The sequence below is a fragment of the Coptis chinensis genome, chromosome 8, assembly GCF_015680905.1.
Source record: "Coptis chinensis isolate HL-2020 chromosome 8, ASM1568090v1, whole genome shotgun sequence".
Taxonomy (NCBI): Eukaryota; Viridiplantae; Streptophyta; class Magnoliopsida; order Ranunculales; family Ranunculaceae; genus Coptis; species Coptis chinensis.
Window position 1 is genome coordinate 90,163,794 of NC_141463.1, and position 15,735 is coordinate 90,179,528.

At 32.5% G+C, this 15,735-nt stretch overlaps 1 protein-coding gene and 1 long non-coding RNA gene across 2 annotated transcripts; one reads left to right on the forward strand and one right to left on the reverse strand.

Moving 5' to 3' along the window:
• Positions 1–6,215: 6,215 nt before the first annotated feature.
• Positions 6,216–7,661, reverse strand: LOC147484211 (uncharacterized). Its single transcript, XR_015205111.1, has 3 exons — positions 7,132–7,661; positions 6,662–6,813; positions 6,216–6,570 (listed from the first exon to the last, which is right to left on the reverse strand). It is a non-coding gene; the product is annotated as an uncharacterized LOC147484211 (long non-coding RNA).
• Positions 7,662–12,266: 4,605 nt separating this feature from the next.
• Positions 12,267–12,923, forward strand: LOC147484212 (protein FAR1-RELATED SEQUENCE 5-like). Its single transcript, XM_086579726.1, has one exon. The coding sequence runs from the start codon at positions 12,267–12,269 to the stop codon at positions 12,921–12,923; it is 657 nt and encodes a 218-aa protein (XP_086435852.1).
• Positions 12,924–15,735: the final 2,812 nt, after the last annotated feature.

Consider the following 15,735-nt stretch of genomic DNA (forward strand, 5'->3'; position numbering starts at 1 on the left):
TCACCGTCCTTAACTGAAGCATTTTTTTCTCGCATAAATTGATGACGTTATTTGTGAATCTCATTTTACATCAACCTATCCATTATACAACACTCGTTCACACACACAAAAATGAAATACGTACATATAAATAGAAACAAAAATAATGCCGAGTAGATTAAAGCATGGACCAAAATATCGCCGATATATCCGATATATCGCCGATATATATTGGTATTTTGGTACACCGATATCGATATTTCCGATATATATCCACCGAATATAGAACTTTTTTTTTTTCCTGATATATATCGAAATTTCCGATATGAAACTTTATATCGCCGATATAATCGATATTTCCGATATAATCGATATATATCGGTTGACTTTTTGACAATTTTAAAATATAAATCCGATATTTCCAATATATTTTCGATATATATCCGATATTTCCGATATTATATTTCCGATATTATATTTCCGATATATCTGATATTTCCGATATTTTAAATAGTTTGGACTGGTTACCAAAAAAATAGATATATCCGAAATATCCGATATATATCGGTTTTTGGGTACACCGATATATTAATCGATATCGATATTTTGGGCCTTGGATTAAAGAATGTCCATGGGTGAGTCAGAGGACTATACATATAAGAAAGTTTCATATATGTACGTGTAACATGCCAATGCCAAGGAATATATGTAGGGACTCCTAAGGCCATGTTTAACATGAAGACCAGAATAATACTTTCGATCGATAATATTTCCAACATGTTATGGAACATGAGAAGTAATACGTGTAACACTGGTAAATATACAAAGTGATGCCTTGCAGTTCACTTGCAACATGACGAGTCAAAGAATAAATATAGATACTGAGCAACAGACAATCAACTGATGCGATGGATTCTTCAAACACCAGCCTATCTTGGCCCCCATCAAAGAAAGAAACGATAGACTTGAATCAGATTCATGTTGGGTATCCTGTAATCTGGATAACTTGGTTCTTAATTAATGACTGAGGAGGCTACTTTTGACATTTACACATGAGGGCCATTTTACTGCAGGTTGCTATTCTAAGAAGAATTCAAGGACAAATTTGGTTTGCTTATGTGTTGGTAGCAGTGTTCGTGATTCCGAACAAAACCTTCCAATTCCGCCTAATATTTCGGTTTTTCAAAAAATCGGAATTTCAAATATAGAGTTGAAATATTTATTATTCCGAAATCAATTGAAATTCCAAATATGATAGAGGTCAAAATTTGATGAATTTCGGTTTTTGGATTTATCGGAATTCCGAGAACTCCGAAATCCCGAACTATAGTTGGTAGAAGGCTAATGCAGGACAATAAGCTTGCAATTATAAACTTCTATTTAGGTTCTATAGAATTAGGAAGGCTATTTAATTAGTAGTATCTTATTTGAGTTTAATTAGAATTAGTATTTTGTCTTTCTTGGTTATCATCAAATTTGGCTAATCTATATAAGGAGACCAATTTAGTTTGTTTATCAAATTATCAAATCTCCAAAAACCTATTATACTTTTCTCTCTCAACTTTTACAATTCTTCAAACTTCAATTATTCTTCTTGATTTTATTCTCTCTGATCTTTGTATCCTATCTTCTAAATATAAACCTCTTTTCACCATCAAATTGCAACTACTTTCTAATGTAAAATTTGTCCATATGAATGTTGATGAATCCACCTCCACCCTGTTTTTCTAGTAACGGGTTTACTGTCAACTACCAACGCTAGAAGGGTCAATTGCTGAAAGAAGAGCTAGTATCATGTGTTCTAATGAACCATAACCCAAATATACTTACTATTTACCAATTACCAACAACAGTACAAATATTTCTCTCAAATGTATCCAGTATGAAAATGTCAATCCGAGCCTAGTGAAGATTCACTATGTCTTTAAAGACATATTTCCCTCTTACAGTGCTTCAAGGTTTGATGGAAAATTGTCATCCAAAATAGAACAAAATTTTCCTTTTATGGAAAGCAACACTTCAATTCCATAGAATTGATCAACAAACTCAACATTGTGTTTTGACTAAGAACAGAGAGGAGAAGATCGAGATGTTGAAAATGATGTCTCTTCATGCAAAAACGTCCGACATTTATAGGAGAGTGGTGCATTTTCGAAATAACAAAACAATTGTTCAAACAGTCACATTTTTCAAAAGGACGCACATTTTTGGTATAATACAGCATTTCGAACCGTTGCACCATTTCACTAGGGTTTTTCTCTCTTGTTTCAAGTGAAACTGTTAAGCCTTATAGGCCCAAACGGACATGACCTTGTTAAGAAATTGGTTGAGAATATATATTCTTGTTGAGCTTGACTGCGTTCCATCTCCACAGAAAATTAGTGGTACGTACCTCTTGGGGTCCAACTCAAGTAGCCACAATTAGGCCTTATACACTCAATAACTCTTTGGTGTTCTTCCCATGTGAGACTAAATATTTTTCACACTCATTTCTCAACCATTTCATCTCAAATGAGGTAATTTGGGAGAAAAATTACTCGTTCATTTTTTAATGGATTTGTGCAAATCCAAGCTCCATGTGTTCACAACACTTTGAATTTTCAATTGCAGACCCATTTTTCAAAAAACAAACAACGAAAAATATTGAGATGGTATACAAACATGTATATATTCTCATACATTACCATTGTTACCTAATGGTGAGGCATTGGGCACTTTGCGCAGTTGACGTACTAATCGAACTGAGTGATTACGAGTTTCAAAGTATTTGGATTTCTTGATGCTGTTTCGAAAAAGGCTAAATTGTCGAGTTATACTACGTATTATGGATAACACATGGAAACGGACCTAGGACTTTCACAGAAGGGTTCAAGGTTGATATTCAACAACAATTATATAGCATTTTGTACTAAAAAAATTGTATATTTTATTCTCATAAATTTTTGTGAAAGAAGAACAATTGATCGGCAAAATTAATTTTGGAATTTCTCTAAATATGAATAATAGGTAAAATTGAATTTCCTTTTTGTTTTTTACCTTCAATAATCAATGCAAACTGAATTTCTTTTTCTCTTTTACCAAACCGAATTTATTTTACAATAGGGACAACAAGAACAGTTTAGAAAGAAACTAAGTTCATAATGTGTATCATACGAACATGTGAATATGTACATTACATTAACTACTAATATACTAATATATACAAGTCTAACTAAGAAACATCAGTTTTACTATTGGTCCCTTTACTATTTTGGTATGGTACTAGTATAGAGAGACACTGCACAATTTCTTATATTTTAAGTATACTAGATTGATGCACGCATGTTATGCGTTTTGCTTAAAGCATAGAAAGGTAATATCGTCAATTTACTAAAAAAACTGGGGGTAAAATAGTCAAAACAAAATCATATATGTAAGACAAAAAATGACCAAGAAATTTAGAGATACATAAAAAAAAATAGTTTTTCACTATTGCGGGACTGTAGATGAGAGTTGCGGATTTTAAAGTAGCTTAGATAACACACTTACACTCTTTCACAGTGGCTAAGTGATTAAAACCATCAAGCAAACAAAGCTTAAATACAATAGTCTGTAACAAGAATAATCAGCTTAGCATTGTTAAATAACACAGGCTGCATAGTCATTAGTCATTAAGCATTAGTCACTATTAGTTGATTTGCACAAATTCTTCTCGTTTAGAACCTGCAAATCAATAAAAATAAATATTCAAACATGCAACAATTTAAAAGAACAATGACAAATTAGAATCGAACCACATCTTGAAATAGAGAAAATTTAAGAGAAGAAATTTAATGAACCAATTACTAATTAGAATGCTTTTTAAAACAATTTTTATTTATTTATTTTAGTGAACTAATTTAAACTAGGAATGAGAATTTGCTTCTAATTAATCAACTAATTAAACTAAAATTATTTGGTTTTTAAGAATTCAATGAATGAAAAATCATAATGATGAATGACGTACTTCACCCCTATTTTTAAAGAATAAACTATTTCTATATTTCCAAATATTTATTCGCCTTCGTAATTTTCATAAATATCATCAAATAAATCCCAGCACTAATTGCAAATTTAAGAGATGATTTTTTTTTCAATACAATGCATTTTATATATAGACGCTAGTCACATTTAAAATAATATTTCCTTAAATTTTTCATCAATCACTATAGAATGATATCTAAGCATGACAAATCAATTCAATTAAAGTAGTATAAATCATCAAGAATAGACAACTAAAACATTATTAAACAAACTTTAATAAAATTATAAAGATTAAAGAAATTAATTAACAATGAGAAATACCGTACCCCAAATTACTATGGTTATAGAACTCGTGCACGTTTCAACATTATTATTTCATATGAAGAAAATCATTTGATATATTAAAAATTATACTAGAAAATAAAAATTGGAAATATAAGAAAATAAGCCTACATCTTTATGATAGAGGATTCATCTGAGATTTTACCCCATCATGAGTCTAGAACACATAAAAAGATAAAAAATAAATATCACCATTGCACTTGAAACTTGAATTTCTTCTATTGATTGTTGATCAAGAAATAAAAGAAATTAATACACGCTCCAAGCTCTCTCTCACTCTAAAAAAATGAACTAACTAAAATGAATTTAAAATTTAATAAGAACTAGCTTGCGGTTATTGTTTTTTCTCTCAAGTCTGCATACTAATGCCTTGACCAAGCCTCCCTTTTATAGCCTTTGGTGGAGATCTTTCCATTTAATACATGCTGCCCCAATATAGAAGATCCCATATGAATGCAGGATATGATACCAGTGTGTAAGATATGATACTAGTGTGTTTGGGAATTGTTATATAAATTATCGAAAAAAAAGAAGAAATTGTTATATATATATATAGGCCCACAATACACTTACCATTTTGCCACCTCCAAAAGTAAAAGTAAAAATAATAATAATAATAATTTGGAAAATTAAAAAATTGCCACCATGAAACATTAAAATTACGATTCTGTCACCTTGACAGAAACATATTTCACTATTACTCATTTACTCGCACCCACATTATTTAATTATATTGTTTAGATATTCCCTTCACTAATATCTCATATTTCCGCTCCATGCCTTCATTATCTCATAACATCATCTCGTCTTCATGGCGAGTTCATTAATTCCATTACTATCAATTGTGCACGCGCTTTGCGCGTCAGACCTGGGATGATTTCTATTTGTTGTATGGAATTATATGGGTTATTTTCTCAATTTCAATGACCAATATAGTTAATTTTGGATTAAACAAAAGTTTTTAAATGTCTAAGGTCATGCAATAGAATATTAGGCAATTAAACACAATCTTCTAATTTTTGACACTAACAATAAGTGCGGAAGAAACCTCATGTCACACCTTATGGTTGTTATACTCAGTGTTCGTGATTTCGAACGAAACTTCGGAATTCCCCCCAATATTTTGGTTTTTCAAAAAATCGGAATTCCAAATATAGAGTTGAAATATTAGTAATTTCGAAATCAATTGAAATTCCAAATACAATAATATCGAAATTTGATGAATTTCGGTTTTTAGATTTATCGGAATTTCGATAATTCCAAAATCCCAAACTATGGTTATACTTCTCTAAATTCATTGTGGCCTCTTTACATGTCCAATATTAGTAAGATAAGAGATTAATGTGAGAGTGAGAGATGCAATCTCAAGCTGCCAATTTAAGATGGATAGTAAATGGAGCTTGCATTTGATCTCTCAAAATATCACTAACTCCACACAATAGTAAGAGATGTACTGATATCAAGAAACCACAATTTGCCCTCGCAATTCAGTGACCATAAGTTCTTCACCAAATAACAATTTACATTCACATGAGACTCTGGTTATTTCAAAAGAATTTCAAAGTTCATTTTTCAGATTGGGTTCATTAACTCAACGTGCCTTCGATGCCACCTCAAAGCTATGCCTTTGGGCATCAGCACACGCACCACAAACGAAGGCCATTGTGAAAATTTAAAAAGCCTAAGCTACCATGAACAATATGTCTCAAACTTAACTCTACGCAACCTTGAACAACATGTCTCGAGGTCCGTAAAAAATAAATTGAGTATATATAGGGAAGACCTTGTTCTTGACCTAATATCTTGGATGTTGTCATAAACATCTGAAGACAAAATTGGGGAAATCAATCCAACTCAAGTTATACTAAAGTAACAAAATATTTTAAGTGAGGATAACATTGATGCATTTATTAGTTCTGCACTGAAGTTTACAATTTACATATTGAAGGAGAAGAAAACAAATAATATAAGAGATCAATGTCATAGACATGGCTGCTGGAGTGAGTAGATGATTATGATTGCTTTCATAGGTTGCTATAATCTTGTACAATCATCTACAAAAATTTAGATTGATACCATACTGGATTTTCTTGAACTTATTCATCCACTTTCATTATTTGAACTTGTTGCGAAAAGGGCATTTGGTCACCATGGTAGCCCAAGAATAAGCTCAAGGGCATGAGTTCCCTTTTGCCATCTTTCACCCATACTTCGTCCACTGACATCCATCAATCAGTCATTTGAATTCTGTAATCCAATACACGGACTAATTAGACAACATCAAAAGTAGATCGGAATGAAAGTATTCAAATAAAAGCAGAATCCATGTATTACTTACCATTTGAGCTTCAAATCCATCTCCAACAGAGACTCGCAAAGTGATTTGGTGGCTAACTTGACACCCTTTTCACCATTTAATCTCGGAACCCCAACTTGATCCATGGCCCAAGTTCTCTTCCCGGCTAAATTTTATGTCATCTTGTTAAAACACTACAATAACATTGTTGCCACCATAAGGATGGTGTCAATATTCGATTGACTTAACTTTTACATTGTTAAGTGGTGATGTTAAGTTATCACAGTTTTATCACTCTGATGTCAGTGGCGGCATATCACTTTTTCATCTCTTATGACTGCAGCAGGGTCTAAATCTACGAACTGCCTAAGGTATCTACAATTAAACTTCCACCAATTTCGTGTTTTTTTTATGTGAAAGTGTAAACTACTTATCTAAGTACTTGCTACTAAGATGTATTGGACATATAAAATATATACAATTAATGGAATTTAACTAATGATGTAACTCACATTGGCCACCAATTACATATGTAGAGTGTTGTAGCCTTTCCTCACTCGGCTAATTATAAGCATTCTTTCAGCATCTCATTCTCAATCTTTGTTCATTTCAATGGAGCTTGCAAAACTTTCTAGTTGAATTATCAATAAATTTTTTGTGTATTCTAACAATCATTGGAACAACATCTCCAACTAAACCCATTGCAACAAATGAAGTAGCGTAAGAGTCAAAATTATTGTAAAGTAGAACGTCAAGTATATCAAATCCAAGATGATGACTATAATCATATCTACAATGACTTATATTTTTCTGAACTTAACATTTATTAGCAAACTCATAACCTAACTTCCTTTGAGTGTATACAATAAAAAACACACAGTAATTGAGGACAAACAACCACCAAACACAATACATTATTTTTGTGGTAACCAAAAATTGAGAATATAGAATTGATATAACAAAAATGGTGAAAATAGCTTAAGGCAATTGGGAAAGAGAGCCATTATAGATAATTGAGAAAGAGAGAAAGAATGGGGATCGAAGGTTTCTGGTCTTTTGGTTTTCTAGATTTCTAATTCAGTTGCAGTTGCTGTTAAAAAGTGAAAAGACTAAAATATTCCCCACTATAGATAATGAAAAGACCAAAATGCCCCTGTGACGTACACGAAAAAACTGTTCATCAAATCCCAGATAAGATTTTGTTTCCACGCACGAGCTTAGAAAATCAGCACAATATATTCATGAAAGGGTCACCACATTTTATTGGGCCTCGCCTCTTGGACTAAACCAAAATTTCCCAATCCAATAAATTGGGCCAATTCATATATTTAGGCTTGGACTTTTAAGTGTGCTACCCATGCAAGGTTCCTACAAGAAAATTTAAAATACGAAATTTCAAGTGATGCACACATGTACGTAAATATACCAATATAACCATAAAGCACATGCCTAATGCACTAGAGCAAAAAAAATCCATGATTTGACATAAAAATAAGCAATTAAGCATAAATGATAGTATGAAGTGCTTATAAAATTATATATAAAATATACAATTTTAGGCACTTATCATTAGTCAGCACTTGTTTGATTTTTTCTCCAAACTTTGAGGGTATTCAACTGAATACCTTTAGCATATAGTGGGTCCGTCCCCTGCAATCATGGTTAATAAACTATTTTTGTTTACACTACCATAGTTGTGTCTGACTTTCTATTATTATTTCTGGCAGCGCCATAATTCTGTTAAAGATGTTTCAACAAAAAGCCCAATGATTAATCACTTTGGCCTGTCCATTTTTTTTATCTTTGGTTTCCTCCACTGTCTTAATAAGAAATCATCAAACCCCTATCAATTTAAACTTGTTTGTTAAGTTGTATTTGAATAATTCATTAAAGGGGACAAAACTGATAAGGACAAAATTCCGAAAGAATAAACCCAAAAAGCCACCCTCATTTCAAAAATACTCTCAAAGACAATAGTTGACTCTTGTCAAAAAAAAAAACAAGAATACCCGGTACGTATAAATGTATGTGCATACCACCTTAAGTAGGGTGATTTTGGACACACCCATAAAACCACTCACATACCCCATAACTAACTAAAGTTTTTGTCATACCCCAATAACCGCTTCAATCTAATAATATCTCCCAAATTCATTTGGGGCATTTCCAATAGGGGCAAAAAAAAAAAATAATAATAAAAACAGCAGCAACAACACATGGCCTTGTAATCTTGCACTTCAGAATTGAAAATAATTAGTTGTTGATTTGTAATCATGCTTATTGGTGAGAGAAATGTTGTTAAAGAGTGAGGTAAATTATTGTAGAAGAATTCAAGAATATTTTTTATTTGTTTTAAAGAAAAAAGAATAAGTAAATGACTTGTTTTGTCTTGGACGCCTCTAAAAAAAAAAGATAATTTAGGAACCTAAATATGTCTCAAATAATTTTATTTATTTATTTTAAAATTGGGGTACGGGAGTGTTTTTATAGGTGTGTCCAAGATCACCCCTTAAGTATGCATAAATGTCTGTACATACCAAACATCACAAGGAAATGGTATGCACAAGTGTAGTATAGTATGCATAGATGTTTGTGCATACCAAACATAGAAGGATAAAATTGGAAAAAAATCTATCTTTATCTATATCTTAATATTAAAGCTCCCACAAGGGTATTTTTCAAGCTCTATTAAAATTCCAAGTCATCAACTTAATAATTAACTTAAAACGGGGCCAAAATTACAAATTTGCATCCACAGATGCGGCTAGACAGGTGATAACTCCAGATTTGCTTCCACCTAGAATTGGTTTTTCGCGAAATTACAGATTGTGGAGGCAAAGCATTGTCGAATTTATAATTTTGTTTGCTACTTGCCATTAAGTACTTCAGTAGGTCTCCATCCAAAAGATGGTTTGATTGAAGATACTCCAGTTTTATATCATTGTCAAATGAAAACTTCTGTGGTCTACTCTATACAAGTACCGACCCTTGTTAGCAATATGGTACGGGAATTATTCAAGAATTATTTAGTGAGTTAGAAAAATGGTACGGTTAAATATTCGGTCAAAAATTCACAATACAATAATTATGCGGTGTTTAATTAGTACATGTTTAAACGTTTGGTTGCAAAAAATTGTGATATTATATTTGTAAATATTAATAATAGTTATCATTCTCTACAACATAATAAACATATCCAAGCATTTTAGCTACGAAAACATTAAAACTAATTGAACGGTTCACATTACCTTTATTTATTTGCTCTTGGATTGAAATTACAGTCAAACTTCAAAATACACACGACATGATAATTTAAATATTGTCCAAAAAATATATAAAAAAAACTTTTGAATTAATATATTATTAAGAATGTAAGAGTAGGAGACTTAAAATAAGAGTGAGGACATAAATTACATAAAAAGTTATAAAAACACAATCGAATTTTCATTCATTTTTTTAAATGCCAACAACCAACGAATTTTTTAATTGAATTTTTGAAAAATTCGCAAAAAACCGTATTATACTTTTCAAGATAAAAAATTGCAAATTATTCCTAATCTTTCAAACATTCAGAAGTATTAAACGTATTGCCCTTCAAAAATTCGATTCGCTAATTGCTAAAAAGGGTATCAACATCTTCTAACATATACAACACAAGTTGTGAATATTTTTCTGAGTTGATTGAATTTAAAACTGGTGATCACCCAATAGAGTAAGACATTAAAGCTTCAATTCAAGATTAAATAGCATAATGAAAATACTTCAATCCTTATTAACAATTTATCAGTTCCAACTCATCCCAAAGTGATACATTTTAAGAGACCAGCTTCAAACTGGATGAATTGCAATAACTAAAGCCTCAATAAGTTGCTGACCAATTTTGCCTTGATCAGCTAATATTTTCGAGTAATACTATACGCACCAACAATTTTACCAACAAAAAGCCACTAACTGACGTGGTTACCCCAATTTACTAAATTTTCGCTGACTAGGATTTCCACTAACAAAACTAACAAAACAAAGCTAAGTAACTTTCTCCTCCGATCCATTCACTCCGACTTCTATTTTCCCTCCACGATGTTTTATTTTCCCTCCATGACTTCAGCAAAATACGATTAACGACAGTAAAATTTTCTCCAAGAGTACTATTTTCTCCAACCAAAAATTATAGGCCAGTTTATAATTTTTAATTCATCTTATGGATGAGTGTGCTATGTTCATGTTCATTTTTTTCCCTCTTAACTTTCATCTCAATTCTACTCAAATCAGTAGTTTTAAAAACACGTAAAATTTGTTTTCACCATTATTTTGTAGCACCTTTTCTAAAATTGTTTTTCATTTTTTATTTTCCAGTACAGTGTTCGTTCATTTTTTGTTGCCGTTAGAATAACAATGGAAGAAGTACCAGATAATTTTTCAAATAAAGAGGTGATGGGAGAAACTAAAGGGAATGAAGTGGACAAAACAATTAATGTAGAACTCACAGTTGAGAAGCCTGCAGTGGGAATGTCGTTTAGCTCCGTTAATGACTTTCTTGAATTTTATGCAAGATACTGAAAAGAGTTGGGATTTGGTATTTGTAAAAGTAGTTGTACCAAAGATGATAACGGGAATGTGAAGTATTTGACTATAGTTTGTTCGCATCAAGAAAAGATTAGAACATCAAAAGTCTAGTTAATATCGTCCAATATCAAAAACAGATTGCAAAGCTAGAAATTACTGACTCTTAGCCTTGATGGAAAGTGGATAATAACCTCTGCAATACTTGGACATAACCATGGTTTAGGTCTGAGCAAATCCAGGTTTCATAGATGCAATAGGAAACTTACACAAAAAGTGAAGAGAAGGCTTGAAACCAATGACGAATCCGGCATCCGTCTGAATAAGAGTATCAATTCATTTGTTTTTGAAGCAAAGGGTCATGAGAACTTGTCATATTTAGAGAAAGATTGTAGAAATCATGTTGAAAAGTTTCGTCGTTTGCATCTTGGAGAAGGAGATGCTAATGCTATGCACAGTTACTTTTTAAAAATGCAAACTGAGAATTCTGACTTTTTTCACACAATGGATTTAGACGATGAAGGTCGATTGAGGAATGTGTTTTGGGGCAGATGGTAGGTGTAGGGCAGCTTGCAAAGAGTTTAGTGATGTTATTACATTTGATGCAACGTACTTAACAAACAAGTACGACATGCCATGGTCAATCAATGTTGTTAGGTTGTGGTCTTATCTCAAGTGAAGATACTAAGACATATGAATGGCTATTTAAATCTTGGCTAGTATGTATGCATGGATGTCCTCCAAGTGCAATAATTACAGATCAAGCTAGAGCAATGCAAAATGCCATAGCTACTGTTTTTCTTAATGCGTGACATCGATGGTGCTTGTGGATATCATGAAAAAATTGGCCGAAAAATTGAAAGGATATAATGAGTACAAATCAATCAAATTATGTATGCAGATTGCAGTCTATGATTCTTTAACAAAAGAAGAATTTGAAGAAAATTGGTGCGAATTCGTTTTAAATTACGATCTCGGAAGCAATGAATGGTTAGGAAGGTTGTACAAGGAAAGAGATCGTTAGGTGCCTACATTAGTGAAAGACAACTTTTGGGCTGGAATGTCAACCACACAACGAAGCGAGAGCATGAATGCCTTCTTTGATGGCTATGTTAATTCAAAAACTACTCTCACGCGGTTTGTTGGACAATATGAAAATGCTTTGAGAATTAAGGCGGAAAAAGAAAATCAAGCAGATTTTAATTCTTTTAAATCGAGGCTCCCTTGTATAAGTCCTTATGATATGGAGAAGCAATTTCAAAGTGCTTATACGATAGCAAAATTTCTAGAGTTCCAAGAAGAGTTGAGAGGAAAAATTTGTTGTGATTTATCTACGTGTAAGGAAGATGAAGAGTACGAAGTAAATGAAGATGTACCATTTGGAGCTAGCCTTCGCAGAGCCACATTTAAGGTTAGGTTTAATGGGGATCTCAAAGAAGTTGATTGTAATTGTCAGTTTTTTCAATTTAGGGGGATACTATGTAGGCATTCTATTATGGTTTTACTACACAAGAAGATTTACCAAGTACCAGATAAGTACATCTTACGAAGATGGAATAAAAATATCAAACGAAGACACACCAAAATTAAGATTAGTTATGACGAACGGTCTACCAAACCTGAATCACGTCGTTTTGATGAATTGTGTAATGCTTTTGAAGAGGTTGCGGATATGGTAGTAGATTGTGAAGACAGGTATAAGGAATTGATGGTGCATGTGCATACTTTAAAAAGAGAAGTTTAGTCATGATAATGGTGCTTGTGGGAGCTAAGCTGTTTCAAGAAGAAGAACACCGTTTCACCAAAGATATGGAGATGGTCAAAATATTCTTACTCCTTTGGCTGTTAGGGTTGGGGGAGGACTATTTAAAAGGAAACAAACTAATCCCGAAAAAATTGTTCAGAGACTAAACAAAGGGAAAAAGAATATGAAGACTTCACCTAGCAAGGAAAATGCAAAGAAGGTAGTAGTGTTCACTTGTCCTGTTTAATTTCATAGTTCTCTTACTTTATAGATGATTTTTTTTTTTCCAAAACTAAGAACTTATTACTACTTTACTTTTTTCTAGGATTTTCACTCATTAAATTTTGAGGAAGGGAGAAATATGCTTAATGCAAGCAATGCCCCTGCATATGATCAACTGACAATATAAGAGAGCATAACCTCAAAGGTAAATCAACAGATGGTTAATCTGTTTAGCTTCTTCATTGTGGGTCGCCACTTAAATATTTGAATTGACTTGTTTGGTTGCAGGGTTATGCAGCGCAACATTGGATTACAGAACCTATTTTTGAACAACCAAATACACTCCAAGAGTTTAATAATATTTGCAACACAATACAACCGCAGAAGCTGCGAAGCTTTAACATGAAAAACTCTGCTCAACCAAGTTTTAGCCCGAAAAGAATTAAGAAAACTATACAAAAAAGTATGTTTGTGTATATAGTATGTAGTAACTTCTTTCTTAAAGCATCATGTGAGTAGATGTTATTTTATGTTTTCCTAAGCTAATAATTGATTTCTGCTTTGTGATTTCTCATACATAATTTTTCGTTTGTGTTCTAGAGTGTACTGTCAGATTTAAATGGCTCGATATATGACTCCAACTTATATAACATACAACAAAATTTTCAAAATATGGTATGCACTGTTGTTCTCTTCTTATCTAGTGTTTCTGTATGTATTATTATTATTATTTTTTTATTGATCTAATGTTTGGAATAGGAGCAATGCAATCCTTTAGGTTCATTGATGCTCAACCAACCAAGATTTAGAGAATTTCATTCACTACTCATGGTTTGATAAACACACAAAAATCTTTTGTGTACTTATTTATTTTTAACTTTTTCATTTGTTCTAATTTCTTAATTGGCTCACTTATTTCAATTTTTTAACGTATCGGAAGCAGGGGCACTTCACACCTCAACAGCTAAGTGATCATGGCCATCTTGGATCTCACCACCTAGTTCGTCAGTTTGGTGCTTGTACACCACCATCTACGTTTAAAGACTCATCAAGGGAACCAAGACAGTTGCGTTAGCTACTGGTGCAATAGTTTGAACCACTCTTGGTGTTATTTAGAAGGGCATATGTCTCTAAAGTTTTGAACCAGTGGATTGTAAATTGATTACTTGTTGGTTGATGGCAAATTGGTGTTTGTTTTGTGTTAGCTACTAGTGTTTATTTTGTGTTAGGCTGTTAGCTACTGGTGCAAAAGTCGAGTTAATTTTGGTGTTATTTTGATGATTTTGTATCTCTCTCTCTAATCTTATTTAACTGTTTCAAGTTTTTTTTTCTTTGCCTGTTAGTGGAAATCACGATGGGTGGAGGGAAAATTAAATTGGGAATGAAACGGGAGTACTCATGAAGCATTAGCAGAGGCGAAAATTATTTAGGCTTTTGTTTTGTCAGTGGAAATCCTAGTCAGCAGAAATTTAGTCAAATTGGGATAACCCCGTCAGTTAGTGTTGTTTGTTGGTAAAACTGTTGCTGCCTATAGTATTACTCAATATTTTCTCAACTGAATGAAGCCCCATAGATCTGGTTTTGTCATTAAAAACTAAGGAGGCACATACAACAAAGCAAAACCACTATTTTTTTCTCTTCTGCCTTCCTTGGCTTCAAAAAATGAAACAGTTGATGATATGAGTAAATGAACTTTCATGAATTCCAGTGTTTGGAATTTTATTCGAAAACAGAAGCATTATAATTCTGCCGAAGCAGTAACTTGTGCAGTGTTGCATAACCATTCAATAGTTCCGAGCAGGGAACGTTAGAAAAAGTCATCAACAAAATCACTAACCATTCTGCTTTCATTTTGAGCACCAACTATTTCCCAGTACATGTCATAAAATCATACATCAATAAATGATAACTCGTACGATTAGAAAATATACCAAATGCTTTTGTTAGGCTTTATTTAAAGGCTAAATCTTAATGGTATGTTATCAAATCTGGGCCACTCATAAAATGGCAAAACTGATCCAAAGGCCCACATTTGCACCATACATTACATAAGACATCTCTTATTTAAATACATTTACATTATGAAATGTTTTGCTTACATCGATATCCATGATGTGATATATCAGGATTCAAGATAGCAGACATTGAAAATTCTAAATTAATAGGGTAGTGTGGCGAAAGTGCCTTTGGTATATTAGGGGCATTTGTTTTGCCTATTATAAGATGTGGCCTAGTGATTTTGGACATTTTTTTAGTTTGTTTTTGCATTCTACTAGAAATGTCTTATAACTGTACAAATTCTATAAGTACCAAAATTGGATCTACTTCAAATATAAGTCTTATAACTTAAAAATATCAAAATGCAGCCCATATACCCCAAGTCTCATTTATACATCTTTTTTATTATCTTTACTTCTCCAAATAACCGATTCGATAATCAACCCGGATCACCACCACCACCAAACTATTAAAACCACCACCACCACACCGTCAACATCACCACCACCATTAGTACCACCATCATTACCTCCACCACCACTACGGTTATTAAGACTATCACCACCACCAATGTGCTATTAAAACCACCACC

Coding starts and splice junctions, on each gene's coding strand:
- LOC147484212 (XM_086579726.1), top strand. CDS start 12,267: ATGAATGCCTTCTTTGATGGCTATGTTAATTCAAAAACTACTCTCACG.